Genomic DNA, 25700 nt, shown 5'->3' on the forward strand with positions numbered 1-25700 from the left:
AACTGTACATAGTTAAACAACGTAAAGCAGTGATGGTGTACATGGTTTTTGGTATTAGTAACAGATGGATAAACATATTTATTTATAAATGAAATACCAAGGAGGAGTAATGATATATAAATGATGAATTAAGCACTCACTACAACCATACTAATACTTACTAATGCTTAATAGTGTTACATTATTGTAAAGTGTTACTATTTTTTATTAAAATACACACAAAACCCATTAGACAGTTAGTATAATAAAAAACAAACATAGGATTGCTGTATTTTTAAACCCATTTACTAGTTTAATAAAAGTATTTTGACTTTTATTTAATGGGTGTTATATTATTATGACATTAATTATGGATTAAAAGTAAAAGTACAACATTGCATATAAGATACATAATAAAATCCAACAGCACTGTAATGTTAGGTCTGATTAATTGTATTAGAACAGTGATTGGCGATATTATTAGGTAATTTTGTTGTGTACACACAATTATTTTGCTGTATATTTCTGTTGTTGTTGTTTTACAGTGCAGGACAGAGAAGATCCAGCATCACAAGGGGAAAATCATTTGAAAAAAAAAATCTAAATAATTAAAGAGCTTTCAACGTTGTCATCTTACGTCTGAAACGGTATTTGCTGACTTAGATTGTGGGGGAATTCTGAGCTTCTGCATTAAATGTTCAGCATTTCTTTGGCACAGAGTGGACAAACGATTAGAAGTAAAGGCATACAGGAGTGGATTCACTGCACCGTTTGCAAACGTTAGTGCTGTAACAGTGCCCCATGCTGCTTCGCAAAACCTTAGCAAGTCCTTATTGTTTAGGGAAATAGCTGCCACACCCAGGACATTTATGGCAAGACATGGCACCCACACGACAAAAAAGGTTACAATGATGCTGGTAATGAGTCTGGTGGTCTGTGGATTGTTGAAAAAGGCTGCCTGATTCACCTCTCTGTAGAGGCAGATGTATGAAAAAACATTGACAGAAACTGAAACAAAACCCACCACTATCTCTGTCGACGACATGGCCATTGACTGGTTCACCGAATAGTATTGATGTTTGCAATATGTCCAATCCGACTGTTCTACCAGCTGTCGAACCACTGAACCAGCCAGAGTGGAACCAGCAGCTTCCATGCTTGTACGTGGTTTAAATTCCTTTGCAGGTATACCACCTGAAAGTAACGCTGGACACTCATCACAGTCACAGTCAGCAGGCTGGCATAAATGCTGCAGTACCCAAAATATGTTATGATCTTGCAGCCCACCAGGCCCAGGGTCCAGCTGTTAAGTAAAGAGTAAATCCAAAATGAAACGGTAAACATGCAAAGTAGGCCCGACACAGCCAGGTTCAGCATCAAACTCTGGGTCAGACTGGACATGTTCTCCCAGTTTGGCTTGAGAATGATGACAGCGATGTTTCCAGGGAATCCCTGCAGGAAGCAGGTGGACAGCACTACTGTAGCAGCTATACCACTGTAGTCCCATGAAAAGTGGGGTGAATATCCAGGAGAGGAGGAGATGTTAGAAGTAACCACAGCGTTGGTGAGCTGTGCCATTCTGCAAGCTTCCAGGTAATGTTGTGCTCTGAGCAAGTGATGATAATAAATGTCCTGTCACGTGAACTGTCAAAGAGGAACTAACAACAAGGAAACAGTCATTTCAATGTAAACATTTACACCCATGGTGTCAGGATTTTGCATGGCTCTTTTTATACATTTTTGAATTTATTACAGGTTATAACCATGTACCAAAGTTTGCTGCTGTTCCCACAAAAATGTGCTGAATAAAACTCAACCCAAATCCTGCAAATACTGTAAATGCTTTATGTCTGTAATACACATCATTTGTTAGTAAAACTTGAGAATTTTTATGTTTGCATTTATTTATTTTTGGATTTTGCATTTTTCTACCTATACACATTTGCATGTGTTTGTATAACTGGCATATTAGTTTTATTTACAAATTGAAATGAAAAAAAAAGAACATTAAATTTTTCCAACCCATACATTATTGCTTTTTAGCCTATAACAACTATAATCAGGATATATCGGCCTAAAGGAACAAGTGAAGTGATGAGGAATAATCTGTCTGAAATCCATATGTGGCTGTCATCAATGCATTACAGTAAATATCAGTCTCTCTAGTATTCCTATTCAACATGCACCAAAAAATGGGAGGATCGTCGAAGGGAAAATGTTGTCTGTGAAGGTTCCCAGTCATCCAGGTCATCGTAGTCTAATGAGCTTGGAAAGAAAAGCATGTGGACTTCTTTAAGTTGCTTGAAGATGCAACTTGAAGGTGACCTCTCATCCGAGAAGTTTCTTCGGGGCTAGAGTCAAATGGTGGAGAGTCCCAGATTTAAGCTCTGAGTTAAATTGTATTGATATAGCACTGAAACACAACACCATTTCTTTACCTTACAGTACATATACTGTAAGATAAAGACCCTACAGTAATATAGAAAAAAAACAACCCTACAATCAAATGATACCCTATGAGCGATCATTAGGTGACATTGAGAAACAAAAACTGCCTTTCAACAAGAAGAAGCCTCTGGCAGAACGAGGCCATGTAGTGGATTGGTTGGGGTAAATGAAAAGAAATTAGACTTTCACTTAAAAAAAACTGCATCAACTCAGAGTAAACACAAACATCTAAAGTTGAGAAATAATAAAATTTAATAAAAAAAATGTCTAGAATCTGTTATTACGGTCACTGATAGGGTAGGTGGTAGCAGGTGTTTGGTTATGGTTAGGCAGTAAAGTTAATTAATTTGGTTACGAAAACATTGTAGTTGGAGTTACATTTGCTTACTGTATGTACTCTCAGTTGTTTTCTGTTTGTTATTCACTAGAATTGACAAAACATGTCCTCAGGCTTAAAACTTGTATGAAATTTAGAATAATAATAATAGAATAATCCTTTAATTGTCCCACAAGGGGAAATTTGGGTGTAACAGCAGCAAGAAAGACACATATACAAACAAACAGTACACAAGACACAGAACAGAAACATACACAATTTTTACATGTTTACATCAAGGACAATTGTTACCAAAAACAGAGTACTGTACCGTTATTAAATTAAATAAAATTAAATGAAGTTACGAGGCAAACCCTGGTTATAGTGTGAATCGGTTGATAAAATAGTGCCAAGTTACAGCGCTGATACAAGCCTCTGTGTTTGTTGGGAGCAGTTTTGATTGTACAGTCTAACAGCTGTACAAAGGAAGGACCTGCAGAAACACTCCTTCATGCATCGAGGATGCAGCAGTCTGTCACTGAAGGAGCTCTGCAGTTCAGTAACATTTACATGCATGGGGTGGGAGACTCTGTCCATCAGAGATGTTATTTTGGCCAGAGTCCTTCTGTCTCCCACCACCTGTACTGGGTCCAGGGTGCATCCCAGAACAGAGCTGGCCTTCCTGATGAGTTTATCCAACCTCTTCCTCTCAGCTGCCGACAAACTGCTGCTCCAACATACAACACTGTAAAAAATGACAGATGTCACCACAGAGTCATAGAAGGTCTTTAAAAGCGCTCCCTGGACTCCATATGACCTCAGCCGCCTCAGCAGGTAGAGTCTGCTCTGACCCTTCCTGTAAAGAGTATCAGTGTTGTGGCTCCAGTCTAGCTTATTATTCAGGTGAACACCCAGGTACAAATACGAGTCCACTATCTCAATGTCCACTCCCTGGATGTTCACCGGTGTCAGTGTGATGGGTCTGCGTCTCCGGAAATCCACCACCAACTCCTTGGTTTTCCCGGCATTGATCAGCAGGAGGTTCTGCTGGCACCAGTCCACAAAGTCCAGAGTCCACTGTCTGTACTCTGAGTCGTCCTTACCTGTGATGAGGACGACTATGGCAGAGTCGTCAGAGACCAGCTCTGACCAGCTTCCCTGTCCCTGCTGAAGACAAGCACCCCCAGAGCATGATGCTGCCACCACCATATTTGACAGTGGGGATGGTGTGTTCAGAGTGATGTGCAGTGTTAGTTTTCAGCCACACATAGCGTTTTGCATTTTGGCCAAAAAGTTCCATTTTGGTCTCATCTGACCAGAGCACCTTCTTCCACATGTTTGCTGTGTCCCCCACATGGCCTGTGGCAAACTGCAAACGGGACTTCTTATGGTTTTCTGGGAACAATGGCTTTCTTCTTGCCACTCTTCCTTAAAGGCCAACTTTGTGCAGTGCACGACTAATAGTCGTCCTATGTACAGATTCCCCCACCTGAGTAGTGATGGGATTTCCGGCTCTTTTTAGAGAACCGTCTCTTTCGGTTCGGCTCACTAAAAGAGCCGGCTCTTTCGGCTCCAAACCGGCTCTTCAGGTTGTTTTGTTGCTTTAATTAATTTATTATTAACAATAATATAAAATTATGCACAAAAGCAATTACTAATGTAAAAAAAGTGGTTTTATTTATATATGTTTATATATAAATATATGCGATGGCCCCTAGAGACAAAACACGTACAAACTCCAAAACACATTTCTAGCATGAACTGAACTTCCAAAGCAGAGCTACTAGATCACTTAAATTACACAATTGAAAGCATGTGTGTATTGTTTGTGTATTTATACACAGACACTCATATATATTCAAATAATAAAAAAAAAATTGTTCATTTACCTGTTATTACCACACACCAAATCTGGTCGTTGGTACTTGCTGGCTTGTGTAGCCACTAGGTAACAAAAGCTCAACACTGCCCCTAGCATCCTGGAGCACTTCTGTTGTCTTTTGTACGCGTTTTGAGTTTTTATGTGCTTCTGAGTTTTTACGTGCTTTGGAGTTTTTACGTGTTTTGGAGTTTGTACGTGTTTTTACGTGTTTTGGAGTTTGTACGTGCTTCAGAGTTTGTACGTGATTTGAAGTTTGTATGTGCTTTGTCTCTAGGGGCCACCGTAAATATACTTTTATTTATTTCCTTTTACAAATTTAAAGTGAAACAACACAAAACACTGCAAACCACAACACAATTGTGGTAATAAAACAATAAATTAAAACATGAAAAAAAATAAGATGCACATTCTCTGTCATATGGGCCTGCATGAATAAACTTTCTGAATCCTTTATCATCTGCAACTGAAAATAGTTGTGGACGATTACTATACCTTTCTAATGTGACGTTGTTGTCCCTGGCTCTCTTTCTCTCTCTCTCCCTCTGGCTCTGTTCCTGTGCTGAGTGTAACTACCGCCCCTCCCCCCTCTGCCCAGCGTAAAGCACAAGGCTCGCGTGCTGAGTGAAGCAGAAAAAAGTGCAAGAGAGAGGCTGAGAGAAAGAAAAAAAAAACCCACGCCATAAGGAGCCGGCTCGCGTCGTTCACGTCAAAGAGTCGGCTCTAAGAGCCATTTCGTTCGCGAACGACCCATCACTACACCTGAGCTGTAGATCTCTGCAGCTCGTCCAGAGTCACCATGGGCCTCTTTGCTGCATTTCTGATCAGCGCTCTCCTTGCTCAGCCTGTGAGTTTAGGTGGACGGCCTTATCTTGGTAGGTTTACAGTTGTGCCATACTCCTTCCATTTCTGAATGATCGCTTGAACAGTGCTCCGTGGGATGTTCAAGGCTTGGAAAATCTTTTTGTAGCCTAAGCCTGCTTTAAATTTCTCAATAACTTTATCCCTGACCTGTCTGGTGTGTTCTTTGGACTTCATGGTGTTGTTGCTCCCAATATTCTCTTAGACAACCCCTGAGGCCATCACAGAGCAGCTGTATTTGTACTGACATTAGATTACACACAGGTGCACTATTTAGTCATTAGCACTCATCAGGCAATGTCTATTGGCAACTGACTGCACTCAGACCAAAGGGGGCTGAATAATTACGCACACCCCACTTTTCAGTTATTTATTTGTAAAACATGTTTGGAATCATGTAGGATTTTTGTCCCACTTCTCACGTGTACACCACTTTGTGTTGGTCTTTCACGTGGAATTCCAATAAAATTGATTCATGTTTGTGGCTGTAATGTGACAAAATGTGGGAAAGTTCAAGGGGGCCGAATACTTTTGCAAGCCACTGTAAATCTAATTACTATAAGTTTGACGTATAATATTTCTTTAGCATGAATTATTGTAACAGTGCATCCTTTTATCAGTATTCTTCTAGTGCATTGATACAGGAATGATTTTACAGGTACATGGAAGAAGTCATCTTGGCATTGGAAGGATGATTGGTGACCAAAGGCTCTCCTGCAGTAGTTCTGACCCTTTGGGTGGACCATTTTTTTAACAGTGGTGTCTAGACAACAATAAAGGGTTATAAATGAATCCAGACAGCTGTTCAGAAAGCCTGAGGGAGCGTACAAGATTGCATTTCTTCTGCTTCTAAGGGCAAGACTAACAGAGTTACTCTAGGAAAGACCCTTTTTACTTAAACATACACCCACACACAAAGGGCCCCTGGATGGCCTGAAAAAAAGGATATACAGATGGATGAACCAAATATCAGTGGAAGTGGAAGAACAATGGTGATCTTTATTCAGAAGTTCCAGCAAATATAATCACAGAGTGATGAAAACAAAAAATCATAAATAAAAAAGTAAAAGCTGAAAGTACTTTGAAAAGATTACAAATTTACTTCTCAGGGAGGCTCCATGCTGAACGACTTTAGCCTGTATAAAATAATATGAAGCACACACAGTTACTTTGTAACAGGTACAGTTCATACTTTAAAAATTGAGACGCTACGTAGGGGGAGGTGTTGAAAAAGTAAAACTATGCAATAGTATATAAACTAGTGACATTACAAAAACCTGAACCGGGGAAGGAAATTATTAATATTTACATCAATAAAAATGATTAAAGTAATTCTAACTGATTTCTATCTGTTAATTATCTATTTCATTTTTGGGAAATATTATATTAATCATATACTAGTACAGTATTTGCAAGCTAAGTTACTTGACTTTGTGTCCTGTAATCGGGTGTGTGAAGTGAGGGCCCAAATGCAGGATGTAAAGGCAAAGGTAAAATGAAAAGATTAGAGATGGGATGTTTCACACTGAGGCTACAAAGCCTGTTTCACTTTGTTAAAGCAGACTTTAAAGCAGAGGTTTAAAGTCTGCTGAAAGAAACTTTAAACAGAAAGAAAACTATGATGATGGAGAATATGAATGGAAGAAAACAGTCCTCTGTCTGGGGACACTTCCACCTTTTGTCACCCATAGAGGTAGGTGTTTCAATAATATATATAATAATGATATGATGTTGCTAATTTTCTCCCTTTAAATAAATGCATGTTGTGCTAAACAACTGTTAAATTGTTTCTGACAAATGTGGCTGTTCAACTGACTAATCATTAAAATCAAAGCCTGTAACATACCTTTATTAATTTTTATATTATTTTGAATGTTTCAGTATTGTGTTTAAACATATTTAAAATTTAACTTCAGTACCTCATATTGTAATGAATATTATAAAAGCCCCTCCTATATGTTTCAGCATCTTTGCAGAAGTTTCTTCCTGTTAAAATGGAGTGTCACCAAGCACTTGCTAATACTTGTTGTCTGTTGATGTTTTCTCTGTATAATTGTAGGGTTTTACAATATAAAGCAGCGGTCCCCAACCTTTTTTTTGCTACAACAAAACAACAATATTTTCATGGACCGGCCTTTAAGGTGTCGCGGATAAATACAACAAAATAAAACTAGTACCGGTACCAAAAAAAAAGAAAATTTATTCCTAACACACGTGAAAAGACCAAGGAAAACAGAGTAAACGATAAAAACGATAACAAAATAACGCTGAAAAACGATAAAAACCCTGAAAACTATACATTTCACACCTGAGCCTCAACTCTCGCGGCCCGATACCAAACGACTCACGGACCGGTACCGGTCCGAGGCCCGGGGGTTGGTGACCGCTGATATAAAGCACCTTGAGGTGAGTGTTATTGTGATTTAGCATTATGTAAATAAAACTGAACTGAACTGATAACATGATTTATAGACTTGTAGTGTCAGTGCAGCACCCTCTCTGCCCTTCTTCTTGTCTATTTCTACCTCTTTCTGTTGTTAAGAATGGAGAAAGATGGTTAATTCTGGTGAAGGAGGAGCTCCAAAACAAACATTTATTCATTTTTTTCATTAATTGTTGTTTCCTCCTCTGTTTAGTTTCAATGCAGTTTTATTTATATGTCACCAAATCACAGGAGCAGTTGTCTCAAATCACTTTATACTGTATACTACACTTTATAACTGGTTTGCGGTGAAAAAAAAATTACATTAACTCAGAATCTACACAAGCCTCTAAAATCGAAAAAGAAGAAAATTAAAAATATGGAGAAGCTGCTTTGATTGTCATGAACTTGCTGAATGGTAAGTATGAGCTGTTGTCACTGTCGTAGGTACGTATTAGTGATGTACGATGTGACTTTTCCATTCCGATCTAATAGCAAGTCAAATTCAGGCTGTATCGATGGTACTGATCTGATGCCAGTACAACTTATGTTTGGAAAATCAAAAGTAGTGTATTTAATTATGAATAATTATCATAGAAGAAATAAAAAAAATAGTACCAATCAAAAACAAATGTGACTGAATGAAAATAATAATACAGCTGAGAAACACCTTTTTAGATTTTATAGATCCATGTTATTTTAAAGCTATCTTATCTACAAAATATTTTGCGTTGTATTTTGGGATTTTTCAAGCCTACAGCAGTTGTTTTACTGAGAGTGCCCTGTATATTTTAAAGATACCTAGTCTACATAATCCACTTTTAATGCTCTACAATTTAAAAAAAAAAAAAGAGAGAAAAAAGAAAAAAAAGAAAAAAAAGGAAATCTGTGGTTTTAAGGATGTGGGGAATTCCCTCATTTAAACACAGATACAAAAACCTAAACCTAGATGCAAGTCACTTTCCAAAATTCAGCTACAGTGCTACATATTGCCAGCAGCTCCACATTTTGAGTGAGCACACATGAGCAGTGATGCATTTAGACAGTCGAAATTAGGATATCATTATGACAGACGGAAAAAGAAGTCGTTCCTACCAATCATTTAGACAATGCAGATATTATAGATACTTTCCATTATGTTCCTGTTAATCATAAACTACAAATTTTCCCCAATTTACTATGGGAATTTCTAGATAAGAGCTAGATTATTTCTAGAACATAACTATCTGGTATTATAATTGATATTTCAGCATCAATCCACAAACCAATAGTAGTAGCAGCCCCGAGGGGCTTAGTTGTCTCAGCAGGCTTCTTTGGAGTAGCTGGATGTAGTTTGCTTGGTTAAGGTTAGGGTTTAGGAATTCATGTAGCTGGAGACATGCTACACAGGTCCTCTGGCTAACAACTAATCTAAAGTCCAATCTGAACTATGATCATAAGAGTTATGACAGTTGATAAGAGTCAGTTAATGGGCCTCATAGCCTTCATAGCAGGTGAAAAAATATTTTAGAGAGTATGATATAAGCTAAGGGAAATTATATGTAATTAGATGTCATTTAATAGGTACTTTGATTTTTTTTTTTAATGCTGTTTGAATTCTCTGGTTGAGAACCAGCTCAACGAGTAAGTCCATTATCTGACCAATCGCAACAGCTTGCTGTGACAAATAGAGATGACCACACACTGTCTGTTTTCAGAGTAAAAATCATTTCTCAGGGAGCGTATATCAATGAGGTGCTGCTCCTGCAGTGACAGTTCTTGACTGAGACCGATTTCTGAACGTCCTTCTTAACTGGTTACCAATTCTTTGGCCCAGAGTGGACAAATGAATAGAAGTAAATGTGTACAGGAGTGGATTCATGGTACTACTTAGAAATGTTAGTGTTCCAACAACGTTCCAGGTGTCTTCACAAAACTTCAGCAGGCTCTTATTTTTTAGGGAAATAGCTGCCACTGCTATCACATTTATGGCTAAATATGGCACCCATAGGCCAAAAAAGGTCACAATGATGCTGGTAATCACTCTCGTGGTCTGTTGATTGTTGAAGAAAGCTGCCCGATTCACCTTTCTGTAGATACTGGTGTATGAAAAAACAATGATAGAAAATAAAACAAAACCAACCAGTATCTCTGTCAACAACACAGCTATTGACTGGCCCTCTGAGAAGTATTGATGTTTGCAATAAAACCAATGTGGTTGTTCTACCAGCTGTCGAACCACTAAAGCAGGAATGGACAGGATCATTGCAGACAGCCAGATCGGAACCAGCAGCAAGCTTGCTCCTACCTGAGGAAAACTCCTCTGCAGGTGAACGACCTGAAGGTAACGCTGGATACTCATCACAGTCACAGTCAGCAGGCTGCCATAAACGCTGCAGTACATGAGGTATGTTATGAGCTTGCAGCCCGCCAGGCTTAAGGTCCAGCTACAGACAAAGTAGTAAATCCATATTGGGAGGGTAGCCAAACACAGCAGGTCTGACACAGCCAGGTTCAGCATCAAACTCTGGGTCAGACTGGACATGTTCTCCCAGTTTGGCTTGAGAATGATGACAGCAATGTTTCCAGGGAATCCCAGCAGGAAGCAGGTGGACAGCACCACCACAGGAAGTAGATTCCTGGGTTCCAAGAAGAAATTAGGTGAATATCCAGGACAGGAGGAGATGTTATAGATAATATTGGTGGAGTTGAGTTGTGCCATGCTGCAAGCTTGCTTGCTCGGGTGTGTACTGAGCAAGTGATGATGACAATAAATGTGCAGTCAGGTAAACAAGTTGCTGTTGTTTGATGTAGTCAAAGAGGAACTGATAACAAGGAAACAGAGCTATGCAAAATCCCAAAGACACCTGCCACCATGTTTTCAGAATTTTGCATAACTCTTTCCACAAAAGGAAATATGGACACGAATAACTGGGAGTTTTGAATCTTTTTATTCATTTATTTTGCTAGTAGGAATCTTTTGGATTTTCCTTTTTGGTTTTTGCATTTAGCAGCACATTTGTATGTCTTTGGTGAAATGGAAAATTTCTTTTAGTTTGAGATGGAGTGGAAAATAAAAGCAAACATATCTTCTGTCTTGGACTATCTGAAAAGGACACAGTTTCTTGTCCGTTTTTTAGCTTTGTAACTCTGGAATATCGTCAGATCTTCAGCCTTTTTTGCAATTCTGACATATTACCCTAAAGCCTAAAGTTTTTGTGCTGTTGAACTACATTTCAATTAGGCTGTTGCTTGGCTCTGTGGTCTCCACCAACAAGTCCTATCTGAACAGGATATAGTTCGTTTTTTGTGTTTGTTTGTGTAACTTGGACTTGAGTTAGAAAAAAACAAAATCCAAGGTTTTACCCACGTCCCCTTACTCACACAAAGAGCTCTACTAATAATGTGATCTGCAATGCAAACACACGTGGAGCTCAGAGTGGCACCCTCTGCTGCGCCCCTGACACGAGTACACTTCGCACTTCTCAGAAGGGAAATGAATGAATGAATGAATGAATGAATGAATGAATGAATGAATGAAATAGCTCTTAGAGCCAGATCTTTGAATTGAACGATGGCATCTGGTTCCTGCCTGAGAGCTGGAGAAGCTTTACTTTCTTCTTTTCCAAAGTCGCATCTCATTAGTCAATGACATGATATGTGGTGATGCCTGACTGTCCGCACCAAACAGTCATTGGTCAACACTAAAAAAAGGAGGGGAGGGTTACTTACCCAGGGCGTGCGCGCACACACACATACACACACACACACACACACACACACACACACACACACACACACACAGGATGGAGACAAGTGAGAGAGAGAGAATGAAAGGAGGTTATTGGAAAGGTTGAGTGATGGCTGGAAATAGTAAAATGTTTGATGCATTTTGATTGCATGATTACAAATTACTTTGTAGTCCAAAGAATAGCTCGAACTGTTACCTAGATGCTGCTTTTTTCTTTGTTCACATATTTTAATCTATTTTTTGCTTTGTGATTCTCTATGGATTTTCTAAATACTATACATAATCAGAGACCAGATCTTTCTGTCAAATTGAGTAGGATATTATGGAAGACCAGAAGAGCCATCAAAATCAAGAATTTTGTGCTTCAGTAATGAACTCTGCAATCAAATATGCATTAATAAATTAATTAATTCATTAATTATTGCATGTATTTATTTATTTAAACATTACAATAGTAATTTAAAAATAAAGACACTTTTTAAATTTCAAAATAAATTTTAATCCCTTAACAAATACTTCAAATCCAAAATGGATTACACAAAAAAAGTTTAAAAAAATAATAATAATAATTTCCAAATAAAACAAAACAGATTTTTGAGATTTTTTTAAAAAAAAAAATACAATTTAAAAAAAAAGTAGATGGATTATAAATTTAAAATATTTATTAATTATTTATATACTCATTTTCAAATTACGTTAGTTCACGGATTAGCTATTGCATTAGCAAAGGGATGTGCTTTGGGATTGGGATTGGGTTGTTTAAAAGAATTTTCTTGGTTAATTTTCGTTCGTTGGGATAAACATATCTATAATCACTTTTTCTTTTTGATGCTGTGCTTTTTTTTATAATTCAGTGCTAAAATCATAACTTGTAAATCATGTCATCACACTAGTTGTTTTTATCCCAAAAGTTAGCTAATATAAAAAAATCCAAAAATATATAAATACATTGTTGACCAACAATGATATTGTGATTTGGGAAGATAATTTCACATTTCTACATTCATACATACAACATGAAAGTGATCACAAAGATACCTGAGAACATGTTTCATGAGTATATATGGTGGTGTTTGCAGAAAACAGGGGGACATCATCACTGCAGGATCCATCACCATACTGTCCATCACCGCAGAGCTCCTTACCATTCTTCATATATCCGTGTTGGACAGAGTGTAAATACTGAGGCTGAATGACCTTTGTACAAGCACGCACACTTCTTAGCAGTTGCTGGCCAAAGTTGGTTTTGATTGTTCTTGCTGAGGCCAAGAATTCTCTTTATTGACTCAACAATTGGAAACATTTCATTCTGTCCTTCCATCCCAATTAATATTTCAGCCTAAGTTTATATCTTAGCATTTTTAGTGGCCATTTCAATTAAAAACGGCCAATATTGGTATGGTATAAAACTGTCTGCTGCACAAAATATTCAGGCTTTTGACTGAATTATAACCCAGCCTCTTAGTCTCTGCAGTGTCAGCTTATCTGTATGCCATACAGTTTATTATTTAATTTTTCCTTTAACACTTTACTGCAACAGTGAATTGGCTTAATTGACTTCATTTAAGGAGATGAGGCTTGGGATGAAGAGGATGATAATGTTTTTATCCTGATAGAGATGTATATACTGCTAACAACAACTTGCTGCTTATTTCCAAGATGATAGCTTCACATTAGAGCTCTGAAACTTTAAACTGGATCCATTTAAACATCAAATATTTCAGTCCCCGAGCCTAATGAAGAGGACATGGAAATTACTTTAGTTTGTCAGCAGCTTCAGTTCTTGTAGCTTAAGAGACTCTGCAACAGATTAGAATACAGCATGTATATAATGCAGCACTTCATTTGGTGGTATTATGTACCAATACAAAATTAAAAAAGGGGAATTGACACAAGAGGATGGGACAAAAAAATGTGTCTGTGTCCTGGTTTACCAAACACACCAGTGCTGAAGTAATTTCCAGTCAGTTCAAGAACAATGCAGAGCTTTATTGAGAATTTCCAGGGAATGTAATCATAGAGACTGGTAAAGAAACAAAGCAAAAAAGAAAATACAAATTAAGTTCTCAGTTAGTTTCTATGTGGGAGGTCTATGGTCTAAATATACTCCCATGAAGCACACACAGTTACTTTGTAACAAATAGAGTTGTTACTTATATTGGATTTTATAAATGGATGTTATAAAATGGAGAAACTTTTAGAATTATGTTTGTTAAAATAAAATATAAGGTATCCCATCACTGTAATCCCTAACAGTTGTTCTAGCTCATAACTAATAAGCTCATAACACTCAAATGTCGTTTTGTAGTTGAGCAAACTATAAAGTATTGAGCTCTGTTGGCTTTTATGCAACTTTAATTGAATAGGGCTCAATATTTTTTAGCTAATTTGTTTGGAACGCTCAAAAAGTTTAAGAAGCATATATTAGTGACGTTCTGGTGGGTGGAGTCTTGTCGCTCCCTCAGGAAAGCTGAGTCAGCCATCTTGAATTTACCTTGATGCGGGGAAGATTTGGCCAGCCCGTGTGGATTAAGAGTCCCCAACTTCAACCCACCACGACCACCACCTTATTTTTTTTCATCAACTGCCCTAAATTTGGTAAGTCTAACGTGTTTTTGTTTTGTTTAAATTTAATTTCGATAAACATTCTTTTTTATTTTTTACTGGAAATATAGTCGTACTTTGTGCACAGTGAATGTTTGTTATAAATAAATTCGAATCCAAGTAATTGTAATTTTAGAAGTTTTCGAATGTGACAAATACGTAATGTTATTTCAAATTAGTACGGTGTAACGTTTTGGCGGTTTTCCGTGGGGGGCAACATTTCCCATAATGCATTGTATTCTTGCCCGGGAAGTTGACGGTGGCAGTTCTAGCTCCGTGTGTTTGAACTTTCTACTAAAACTTTCTACTGTCCGTTTCTACCGGTTGTCGTATCCGCCGGTAATGCACGTGCGTATTGTGAGTATACTTATTTCAATAAGTGTCCCTGTTACACAGTAGTTTACGCTGTTGAGCTATGTGTGTGTGCGCTAGCATGAAGCGAACAATAATAAACAACACGAGTGTGTTAGCATGATGGTAATTAGGCACATGTTTGTATTTTTTCGTAGTCTCAAATGTGTGGTTGTGAGATAATCTCGAAATCCTTTTAACAGTTTAGAGGGGTATTCCACTAAGCGAGCTCTACAAGTCAAGGCTTGCGGAAAAATGCATCGCCTGATTCAGCTTAACATTACACACTGGTCAAACTCGGTGCTACGAACGAAGTTCAGCTAAATTGTTCGCGCTAATTCGACAAGGCTCAACCAGCCAGACTGAGGCGCCTCCTTGACACCTTTAAGCCAGACCCTATCGATCTTTGCTAGATAAATTGAAATGAAATGAAAATAAAGAGCCGCGTTCTGCTCCCAGGCTAAGAAAGAATCATTGATGCAGACTGTGCGGATCACAAATACTCCCTAACCTGTAATGAGGATTTCAAACCTGTTTGAAATCCTCGCGACCGTCGTGAGGGTGTCACTGCAGTTTCTCACACTGCGCACGCGCAAACACAAAGCACAGAGAAAAAACAAAGGGGAAAATAGGACGGGTAAATTTCAAGTTTGTTACTTAAGTTATTAAGCTTAGCAACACACCTATTAACATTAGTTTGAAACGGTTAACATTAACAGACTGAACTGGACTTAATAACAGGAGTGCATATAATCTTAGTAAATTATTGTGGTGAGTATCAGCTGTGCTGGGTATGTAAATCGGGCCATCCAGCTGCGGTGCTGATTCGACGTCACTGGTGCCAAAAATCCGGACAAATGTCACTTGATCAAGGAGCAGATCTGCATCAGATGAGATCAGCTGACTACGTGTGTGTGCTGTGCAAAAAATGTTTTTGAACATTAATAAGTCGTCTTTGTGCACATATTGTTTACAGATATCAGACTGCAAAGAGCGCTACAGAGAGTCAACATTTCACCAGTTGTCAGTGGGTGAGTTTTATAATTTGTGTCCTAATTTAAATAAAAAATAAATACAAAGAAACTAGAGAATTTTGCCCTGAATTATTCAAAATATTTAGATTTTTTTTTTGCAACAGAACAGACAAAATTAAATTACTGTGTGAACTTGTTGGCATAATTATGTTCCACCTAATTTAAAAATTTACACGCATTTTAAGTACAATGCGTGTAAACAGTGCATTTTGAAAAGCCAAAAGTGCAAACAGGGCTGAAATGGTTTTGACTTTAATTGCAAATATTTTAATTGCAGGGGTGAAGTTGGCCCAATGGAGTGGAAATGCAAGTTGTGTTCTGCAACTTCAAATACTCGGGGACAATTATTTTGGCACTACACTGTATTGCATACCCAATATTCACGAGTGTCCCCCCCTGCCATGTCTCTATGACAGTTGCATTTGTACTTTTCCATCATTCGAGGCAATGAAAGCTCATCTGTCAAGATCACATAATGATTCACATAGAGTTGATGCAACTGAAGGAGCATGTGGTTGTTTTATATGTCCTTTGTGTAACTTCACACAGCCAACACACATGGTAAATAACAAAAACAAATATCTTGGCATATATTTATTATTGAAAACATTTATTTAAACATATGTTTTGAAACCAAACCCAAAATAAGATTATTGTAATGCATCATGATGTATCGCCATATCAAATTAAATCGTTGACATTATAATCCTAAAAGAAACGTGCGACTTATGAAGATTCACACCTCTAATCAATAGCATGATTTGTGTCCTTGTGGGGCTGAACTCATTCTTGTATTATTTTTGTTTTGCGGTCAGCAGATGGTCCAGACTTCACTGACACTCCTGTGGCTCTGCTGACAATTGTCACGGATGACACTACTGATTCGGCCCTCTTCAGTCCCGAAAGCATCTGCATTGTCGTTGAGGATGAAATACTTGTGAATGGTCCCACAAATCTGGCTGAGTCATTTCTCCTGCTCTTTGGGTACATCTATGCACTAGACCTACAATACCCAAAGAAACTTGAGCTTACATTCACATTTATCCAGGTTATGATGTGCCTTGAGGACAACAAACCACTGAAAGGGCGTCTACTGACGCTGAAGAATGATTTGTTCAATGAGTGAATCACTCAGAATGGACTACTTGTTGAGCTGAGTATTGAGGAAGCTTTTTTTGTTTGTTTTTTTTCCTAATCATTTGGCTTTTCTACCTCACATTTAAGATGAATGACTGTTCAGTTCATGCACTATTCATGTTTAATGTTCTGTTGCCTAATACATAAATGCACTGCCTTGATGTTTGTTCCCTATAAGTACAGCAGTGGAAACCAGTACTGTTTTTTTTATGTATTTTTAAAAAAGAAAGTGAGCTGCAGCTGTCAAGGTACAGTAAGTGTTAAATGCCTCAATGTTCTAATAGCTGCAATTGCTGTTAATACTGAAAATGTTATTGAATTTTAGAATTGAGATGGAGACCCTTGAAGTCTTTTTCTCTTGTTTTATTTATGAAGCACTTTTTTATGAGTGGGCTCTGTTGTTTGTGCCTTTTTAAAAGCACATTGTGTTTAATAAAAAGTTGTTAAATTGTTAGTGTTGTTACTTTCATGTTTTCTAACACTTTTAGCTGATTATAATTTACTGGGCAAACAGTTTAGAATTATTTGTAAGTGTATTTCCCACAGTATTTTAAAAATATCGAAGATTTTAAGTGTTATTTCCCATATTATAAGTTAGAAAATATGAAAAAGTTTGAGTTTATTTCCCACATCGTATGAGTTGCAATATGTAAAATATTTTGAGTGTATTTCACACCTTAATTAAGTTGAATAATATTGAACATTTTGAGTTTATTACTCCCTAATTATAAGTTGAGGAATATCAACATTTATGAGTTAACATTGAGGTAATTTAAGGCAACTGCAAATATAATTTTTATTTTAGTTAAACTTAAAACTTTTAAAAACATCACTCAAAAATTGTTGTGTAGTCTGTTACACAACAATTTTTGAGTTCTGTGAACTTATTAGGTTTTACAGTGCACATGAACCAAATCATAGGTCTCCATGTTGAACCTCCAACTACTGAGATAAAGAATACACTTTGATTACACCTAAAATGTTGAACACTATTTTTCACACATTGAAGTTTATGTCATAGAATTGGATATTGACCTTTTTGTGTGGGGTCTGTTTTTTTTTTTACATTTGCTTTTAGTAATTTGATCAGTTTACCATCATGTTACCCTGTAATGGAAGAAAGGTTGACTCAGACTAACAAAACGATGGTCCGATCATCAAAAAAGATCAAAATCTCTGGAGCAGAAACTGCTGAAACTGCTGACTCTTACCTGATATTTAACTGCAAAAGTGCAAGGTAAACCCATACCCATGTTCCTCTCTCTGAACTCTTATTTTAACAAAAGCTTTATTGTTTTGAATGTGTTGGTTTTCTTTGCACCCAAGAGCTCTTTGGTTTTTGTATTTTTCCTCCTCATGGGTATTTGCATGACCCTTTTTTGTATGTAACCTGTGTGAGCTGTTTATCATGGACCCGAATGCAAATAACTGTAGGGAGGAGTACACTCATTAAGTGAGTATTAGTTCAGAGCTCCACAAACACAGAGAATTCCGGAAGAGAATCCAAAAAAAACCCCGGAAAAAAACCAAGAAATCACCAGGAAATACACATAGTCAGTGTTATGTCACAAAGCTCCAAAGGACGACAAAACAAAAGAATAACTGGAGACTAAGACAACACATATCCATGCACCCCGTATGTGCCTGTAGGTCAAATTGGTTCAAAAGTTTGCTGGAACAGGGAAGGCAGTGACAGATTTCACAAGTGATGAGAGAAAAGATAAGTAGCGTTGTACATGTTTTCATTTACAAAAACAAAAAAACATACAAGAAAACATTTCATCTTTTGAGCAGCTTTACATATACTGATGTGAACCAACAGTAAAACAGATAAAATGATCGTCCCCGGTGTGGTTTTAGTATCAGGGTTACAATTAGGTTGTGGTTAGGTTTCGCCTAAGGGTTAGGGTTGGGCATTCATTTTTGATCGTTAGATGTCCTCACTAAGATATAAAAACAAGTGTGTGTGTATGTGTGTGTGTATTATTTATTTACTTATCTGAAGCAGCATTCAATTATAAATAACAAAAAATGAAAATATTCCTCTAAATATGTTCACAAATGATACATTTATATTCCTGTCAACTGACATTTTGAACTGCAAAAGCACGAGATAAACCCTTGTCAGATCCCTCTCTAAACAACACAATGCATCTTTATTTAATAAAAGATTTTATCTTTTATACAGGAAGGAGAAAATAAATAAGGTGGAATGTTTTTCTTGTTATTATTGGTTTTGTTTTTGCTTGGAAGCTGCTTATTGTTGACCCAGATGAAAAAACACAGGAGGCTGGAGTAAACTCAAAGCAATCATTTATGCTGATTAGTAAAAAAAATTCCAGAACACGGGGAAATCAGCAAGGACCCCCCCCCCCCCCCGTAAAAAAATTAATAATAATAATAATAAAAAATTACATAAATACATGAGAATGAGGGGATACGATAACAGGTGCACAGCTGGAGATAATAGACCTAATGAGATGGGGGAACTCAACAGAAGAGCACTGCGCCTTCTCGCAGGATCTTTTTCTGGGCAGTTGTGTAACCACTACAATATGGCGCATTTGTAAAGACTTATAAACGTAATAATATGTAAATGTAAAAAAGAAGTGAAGAAAGAAAAGATAACTAAACATCTTTTAACTTACATTTTCTTTGTGAATTATAACTATAAACTATATCATCATCATTAGTATTAGGATTAGGATTATGAAAATATACTACTTATTCCTTCTTTGCTAACTCGTGATTTTTGGACTGGCTGCTTTCAGCATTGGCAGGGTCGGTGCTTGGCTAGGTTTATTCTGCAAAGCTAATTGATTTGGTTTTGGACATTTAAGATCTACTTGTATGCATTTGATGTCTGAAGTATGGCATGCAATAGGGGATGATAACAGTTAAAGATGATTATAATGATGATTTAAACAAGATTAAAAACTATGGAGATTATACTATAATTTATGGTAAAATTATACGTATATCACTTAATACTGGGTACTTTGTTTTGAATGTTTACCTGATTCCATGTCAACAAACATTGCATTCTATACAAACATGTTGTTTTGCAGCTCTGGGTGAGGACCAGCTGTAATCAGCACACAGCTGATGTGAGAAAAGATGTCATCATAAAACCACCAAATACCTACAGTTTGCTGTGACAAACACAGAGTACCACAGCACCTTCATCACTGAGCAGTTTCTGCAGTGATATCTGATAACTCGGGCAGCTTTTGGAGAATTCTGAACTTCTCCATTAAATATTTAGCACTTTTTTGGCAAAGAGTGAACAAATGATACAGAGGCAAACGCATTCCAGGTGTCCTCGCAAAACTTCATCACGGGCTTGTTATGTAGGGAAACAGCTGCTATCTCCACAATATTCATGGCACGATATGGCACACGTAGAACAAAAACAGTCACAACAATGCTGATAATCAGTCTGGTGGTCTGTGGATTGTTGAAAAAGGCTGCCCGATTCACTTTTCTGTAGAGACTGATGTATGAAAAAGCTATGACAAAAAATGCCACAAATCCTATCAGGAATCTTGTGAACACCACAGCAATCCTCTGGCCCTCAGAGGAGTAGTGAGCTTTGCAGCGTATCCAGTGCTGATCTCTGTGCAGCTTTTGAACCACTAAAGCAGGGATGGACAGGATCGTTGAAACCAGCCACAGTGGAACCAACAGCTGCCATGCTTCAACTTCATGTAGCCTCCTCTCAAAGTGCACCACCTGAAGGTAACGCTGGATGCTCATTGCAGTCACAGTCAGTAGGCTACCATAAACACTGCAGTAGCCAAGGTATGTTACCAACTTGCAGGCCTCAACCCCGAAGGTCCAACTATTGAGAACAGAGTATGTCCACAGTGGAATGGTAAGCATGCAGAGCAGGTCTGACACAGCCAGGTTCAGCATCAAACTCTGGCTCAGACTGGACATGTTCTCCCAGTTTGGCTTGAGAATCATCACAGCGATGTTTCCAAGGAATCCCAGCAGGAAGCAGATGGACAGCACTGTTGCAGGAATCAGACTTCTGGAGTCCAAAGAGGTTCCAGATGAATTTCCAGCAGAGGAGTTGTCGTTATAAGTAACCATGGTGGAGCCGAGTTGTGGTAAGTTTCAAGCTTGCTGACTGTCATGCACTGAACAAGTCATGATGATATGGTGAGCAAGCTGTTCTCCTTTGATGAATCAAAGAGGAACTAATAACAGAGAAACAGTTATGCTAATGCATACATTTGCCATTTAAATTAGGTGTGGATCATGACGAGCTTGTGGAATGAATTATTCCACCATCTATCTAATAGACTCCAATTTGTGCATGTAAATGGAGAGTCCTCTTCACACACTGAGGTTAATTATGGAGTTCCACAGGGTTCAGTGCTAGGACCAATTCTGTTTACATTATACATGCTTCCCCTAGGCAGCATCATTAGAAGACATAGCATACATTTTCACTGCTATGCAGATGACACCCAGCTCTATCTGTCCATGAAGCCAGATAACACACACCAATTAGTTAAACTGCAGGAATGTCTTAAAGACATAAAGACTTGGATGGCCACTAACTTTCTGCTTCTTAACTCAGATAAAACTGAGGTCATTGTACTCGGCGCTGAAAAGCTTAGAAATATGGTATCTAACCAGATTCTTACTCTGGATGGCATTACCTTGGCCTCCAGTAACACTGTGAGGAACCTTGGAGTCATTTTTGACCAGGATATGTCCTTCAACGCACATATTAAACAAATATGTAAGACTGCGTTCTTCCATTTGCGCAACATCTCTAAAATTAGAAATATCCTGTCTCAGAGTGACGCTGAAAAACTAGTTCATGCATTTATTACTTCTAGGCTGGACTACTGCAATTCATTATTATCAGGATGTCCAAAAAACTCACTGAAAAGCCTTCAGTTAATCCAAAATGCTGCAGCAAGAGTACTGACAGGGACTAGAAAGAGAGAGCATATTTCTCCTGTTTTGGCTTCCCTTCATTGGCTTCCTGTTAAATCCAGAATTGAATTCAAAATCCTGCTCCTCACATACAAGGTCTTAAATAATCAGGCCCCATCTTATCTTAATGACCTTGTAGTACCATATCACCCTATTAGAGCACTTCGCTCTCGCTCTGCAGGCCTACTTGTTGTTCCTAGAGTATTTAAAAGTAGAATGGGAGGGAGAGCCTTCAGTTTTCAGGCCCCTCTTCTGTGGAACCAGCTTCCAGTTTGGATTCGGGAGACAGACACTATCTCTACTTTTAAGATTAGGCTTAAAACTTTCCTTTTTGCTAAAGCATATAGTTAGGGCTGGACCAGGTGACCCTGAATCCTCCCTTAGTTATGCTGCAATAGATGTAGGCTGCCGGGGGATTCCCATGATGCATTGAGTTTTTCCTTTCCAGTCACCTTTCTCACTCACTATGTGTTAACAGACCTCTCTGTATTGAATCGTATCTGTTATTAATCTCTGTCTCTCTTCCACAGCATGTCTTTTATCCTGTCTTCCTTCTCTCACCCCAACCGGTCGCAGCAGATGGCCGCCCCTCCCTGAGCCTGGTTCTGCCGGAGGTTTCTTCCTGTTAAAAGGGAGTTTTTCCTTCCCACTGTCGCCAAAGTGCTTGCTCATAGGGGGTCATATGATTGTTGGGCTTTTCTCTGTATCTATGAAGCGCCTTGAGGCGACATTTGTTGTGATTTGGCGCTATATAAATAAAATTGAATTGAAATTGAATTGAATTAATCATTGTTGCATGTAGCAGTAAGGCTGGCTGTAAAATAAAGCAACAAGTGTTAAAAAACAAAACAGGTTAGATCTGCTCTGGCCTTGTGCGTGTGGTAATAACATGCTCATGACAGGACACACTTAAAAAGGCCAATTAACATGAATTTGAAGTTCACAGTTTAACTGCAAAAGCAGCAGATAACCCCATAATTAAAGTTGTTATATACCAGATTGGGATGTAGATGAGTACCTGCATACAGCCTGCCCTTGCATTTTTCCCCCCCACTTTGAGCTCAAATGATGGAACAAATTGGGAAGATAAGCAGGTTTCCAAAGAATCAATGAGACATCCACAGGAACAACCCCGGCACACTCTGCTGGAGTTCACCACAATATCTTATCTCAGAATCCTGCTTTATCAAAAACGATCCATTCTCAACTGCGGTGCACCTCTCTACAGGCTGCTTTGGAGTCCATAACTCCAAAGGATAAGCTAACATCAGCACACTACCTGTGGAGTGCCAAAATACAAATGATGGATTTTTGCATTCACATGCAGACCCCCTGAATGTCCGGGTTAACCAAACACATCATTGCTGTAGTCAGTTCCAAATGTGAAAGCTGGACAGAGCATAGCGGAAAAGACGAGGATGCTGAGATGGACATGAGTGGAAGATTTGAAGAATTGCTTTAACATAAATGAAGTTCTCAGGGAGTTAACTTCTGCGCTGGAGCATTGCTTGTAGTACTGGGCTAATAAGCTTATTTCACAGAAGAAGAAGAATAAAACACAGAAATTGTTAGTGCCGGAAAACAAAAAGAGGTGCCAGTTTATTAGACACATGTGCACTCATACATCTCATATGTCCTTGAAAAATCAGGCTTTTCCTCATTACAGATGTAGTATGGAGTCTGTCCGACACTGTAGCACCTGTTGCAAATTACTGCATCAGTGAGATGGGAATTGATAGGAATTTAGCGATACCATTATCAATATCACTTATTGAGCTGATTACTTATCGATTCTCACTGGGTTCTCATTGGCTCCATTGATGTCACGATGGGGTGCGCCGGTGTGTTTTTTGAGACAGGCCCCAAAAGCAGATGTGGACGAGGAGTTGCAGGTTTAAACAAAAGCGATCCTTTATTTGGATGATGGCAGGAGTTAAACATGGAACCCTAAGCACCAAGAAACAAACACTATGAAGGTCTATGACTAAGACTATAACAATGGCAATGACTACGACAATGGTGGGGATAACAAACGACCTGACAATGACATTCAGAAAACAGAGGACTTAAATACACACGAGGCGATCAGGGGAAGTGGAGACACATGAGGAAACAGCTGACTAGGATAAACATAATGATGCACAGGAAAGAGTAAGACTAACCACATGAACATAGAACAGAAGACCCTTTTCAAAATAAAACAGGAAACATGCAGACTTAGGCATGACAACACAAGCTTAACACACATGACAGACTAGACAAGGAACCAAAACACAGAAACCAACGAGACAGATGATAAAAAATCACTAACCTAAACCTCCACTAACCCCTAAATAAGAACAACACACAAACTTATAACCAAACTAACATGAAAACTTCAAAAATTACAAAATAAAACACAAAATACTGGGTCAGAGACCCAGCCTGTGACAATGGATAATTTAAGTTCAGCTTTTTAACTCATGTAAATGAGACCTTCAACTCGGTGTGTTTCTTTTTTTTTCTGTTTTTTTTTTTTGTTTATACAAAGCATAAAGTTTTTTTGTTTTTTTTTAAGTGTTATCTTCATTTTAGATGTCAAAAAGTATTTGCAGCTCCCAGGTTGCTGACCCCTGCCTTAGTCCAATTTGGGGGAATTCAGATATTTTCCATTACACATTTAGCATTTTTTGGCAAAGAGTGAAAAAACGATTAACCCTCTCAGGCTCAAATTAAACTTTTTGTTGCTAATGCACAACCAAGTCCTGCAGTGGTACTTCTGAGAAAAAAAAACTCATAAAATATGTATGTGGGGTAATCAGGTTGTTAGTTTTCAACTGTTGCAAATCGGCAACGCCTGCCTCAAGAGGGTTATAAGTAAAGGCATACAGGAGCGGATTCGCGGCACTGTTTACAAATGTTACAGAGGCAAAAGCATTCCAGGTGTCCTCACAAAACTTCATCACGGGATTGTTATGTAGGGAAACAGCCACTATCTCCACAATATTCATGGCACGATATGGCACACGTAGAACAAAAACAGTCACAACAATGCTGATAATCAGTCTCGTGGTCTGTGGATTGTTGAAAAAGGCTGCCCGATTCACTTTTCTGTAGAGACTGATGTATGAAAAAGCTATGACAAAAAATGCCACAAATCCTACCAGGAATCCTGTGAACACCACAGCAATCCTCTGGCCCTCAGAGGAGTAGTGACTCTGCAGCGTATCCAGTGCTGATCGTCGTCCAGGTTTTGAACCACTAAAGCAGGGATGGACAGGATCATTGAAGCCAGCCACAGTGGAACCAACAGCTGCCATGCTTCAACTTCATGTAACCTCCTCTCAAAGTGCACCACCTGAAGGTAACGCTGGATGCTCATTGCAGTCACCGTGAAACAGCTGCCCCTAGCGCTGCAGTAAATAAGGTGTGTTACCCTGCACAGTATGTACCAGCATATAGAGGAAGTGGCTCACATCCAGAAATCCTACTAGTGGCTGGACAAAGATCAAGTGAAAGACAGCAAAGAGGCTCTAATCATGGCAGCACAGGAACAAGCTCTAAGTACAAGATCCATAGAGGCTGGGGTCTACCACACCAGGCAGTACCCCAGATGGGTGAGAAGGGATTTATTTATTTTTTTTTGGAATGTATACATATGCAAAACATACAATGTTCACAAGTGCTCAATATGTCCCCCTGCGACCGATAGCTAACAATCATATTAGATTCATTATATGAATCTAATAATAGGATAGCACAACTTACATTTGCTTTTGCAAGCATGACTAGAGTCACTACAGCCTGTTTTTGTTGTTGTGCAATTTTGCATTTAGATTTTCAAGGCCACTGCTACCTACCAGCAACCATGTGAAACTCATGAATCCCCTCTTTCTAACAATATGTGCTTCAATTGTTAATTGTGAATATCCACCTTTTATTTTTTTCAGTTTCCTTTTTCATTATTTTGGGTAGTGTTTATGTCACAAACACGTTTTTTGTTGTTA

General features: G+C 38.3%; 2 protein-coding genes and 2 pseudogenes across 2 annotated transcripts; all 4 read right to left on the reverse strand.

Moving 5' to 3' along the window:
* Positions 1-245: 245 nt before the first annotated feature.
* LOC146501460 (C-C chemokine receptor type 4-like) lies at positions 246-1886 on the reverse strand (annotated as a pseudogene).
* A 3125-nt stretch (positions 1887-5011) lies between these two features.
* On the reverse strand, positions 5012-12010 carry LOC146501461 (leukotriene B4 receptor 1-like). The gene has a single exon (XM_085134190.1). It carries the CDS (start codon positions 10604-10606, stop codon positions 9632-9634), a length of 975 nt encoding a protein of 324 aa, XP_084990316.1. The 5' UTR covers positions 10607-12010; the 3' UTR covers positions 5012-9631.
* A 5659-nt stretch (positions 12011-17669) lies between these two features.
* On the reverse strand, positions 17670-21045 carry LOC146501462 (C-C chemokine receptor type 7-like). The gene has a single exon (XM_085132607.1). The coding sequence runs from the start codon at positions 20854-20856 to the stop codon at positions 20023-20025; it is 834 nt and encodes a 277-aa protein (XP_084988733.1). The 5' UTR covers positions 20857-21045; the 3' UTR covers positions 17670-20022.
* Positions 21046-23231: 2186 nt separating this feature from the next.
* On the reverse strand, positions 23232-25563 carry LOC146501463 (leukotriene B4 receptor 1-like; annotated as a pseudogene).
* Between the last annotated feature and the right edge of the window lie 137 nt (positions 25564-25700).

This window comes from Neolamprologus multifasciatus, chromosome 15 (assembly GCF_963576455.1).
Source record: "Neolamprologus multifasciatus chromosome 15, fNeoMul1.2, whole genome shotgun sequence".
Taxonomy (NCBI): domain Eukaryota; kingdom Metazoa; phylum Chordata; class Actinopteri; order Cichliformes; family Cichlidae; genus Neolamprologus; species Neolamprologus multifasciatus.

What these genes read in the sequence shown, in the direction of transcription:
- LOC146501461 (XM_085134190.1), bottom strand. Translation starts at nt 10,606, where the DNA reads ATGGCACAACTCAACTCCACCAATATTATCTATAACATCTCCTCCTGT.
- LOC146501462 (XM_085132607.1), bottom strand. Translation starts at nt 20,856, where the DNA reads ATGGTTACTTATAACGACAACTCCTCTGCTGGAAATTCATCTGGAACC.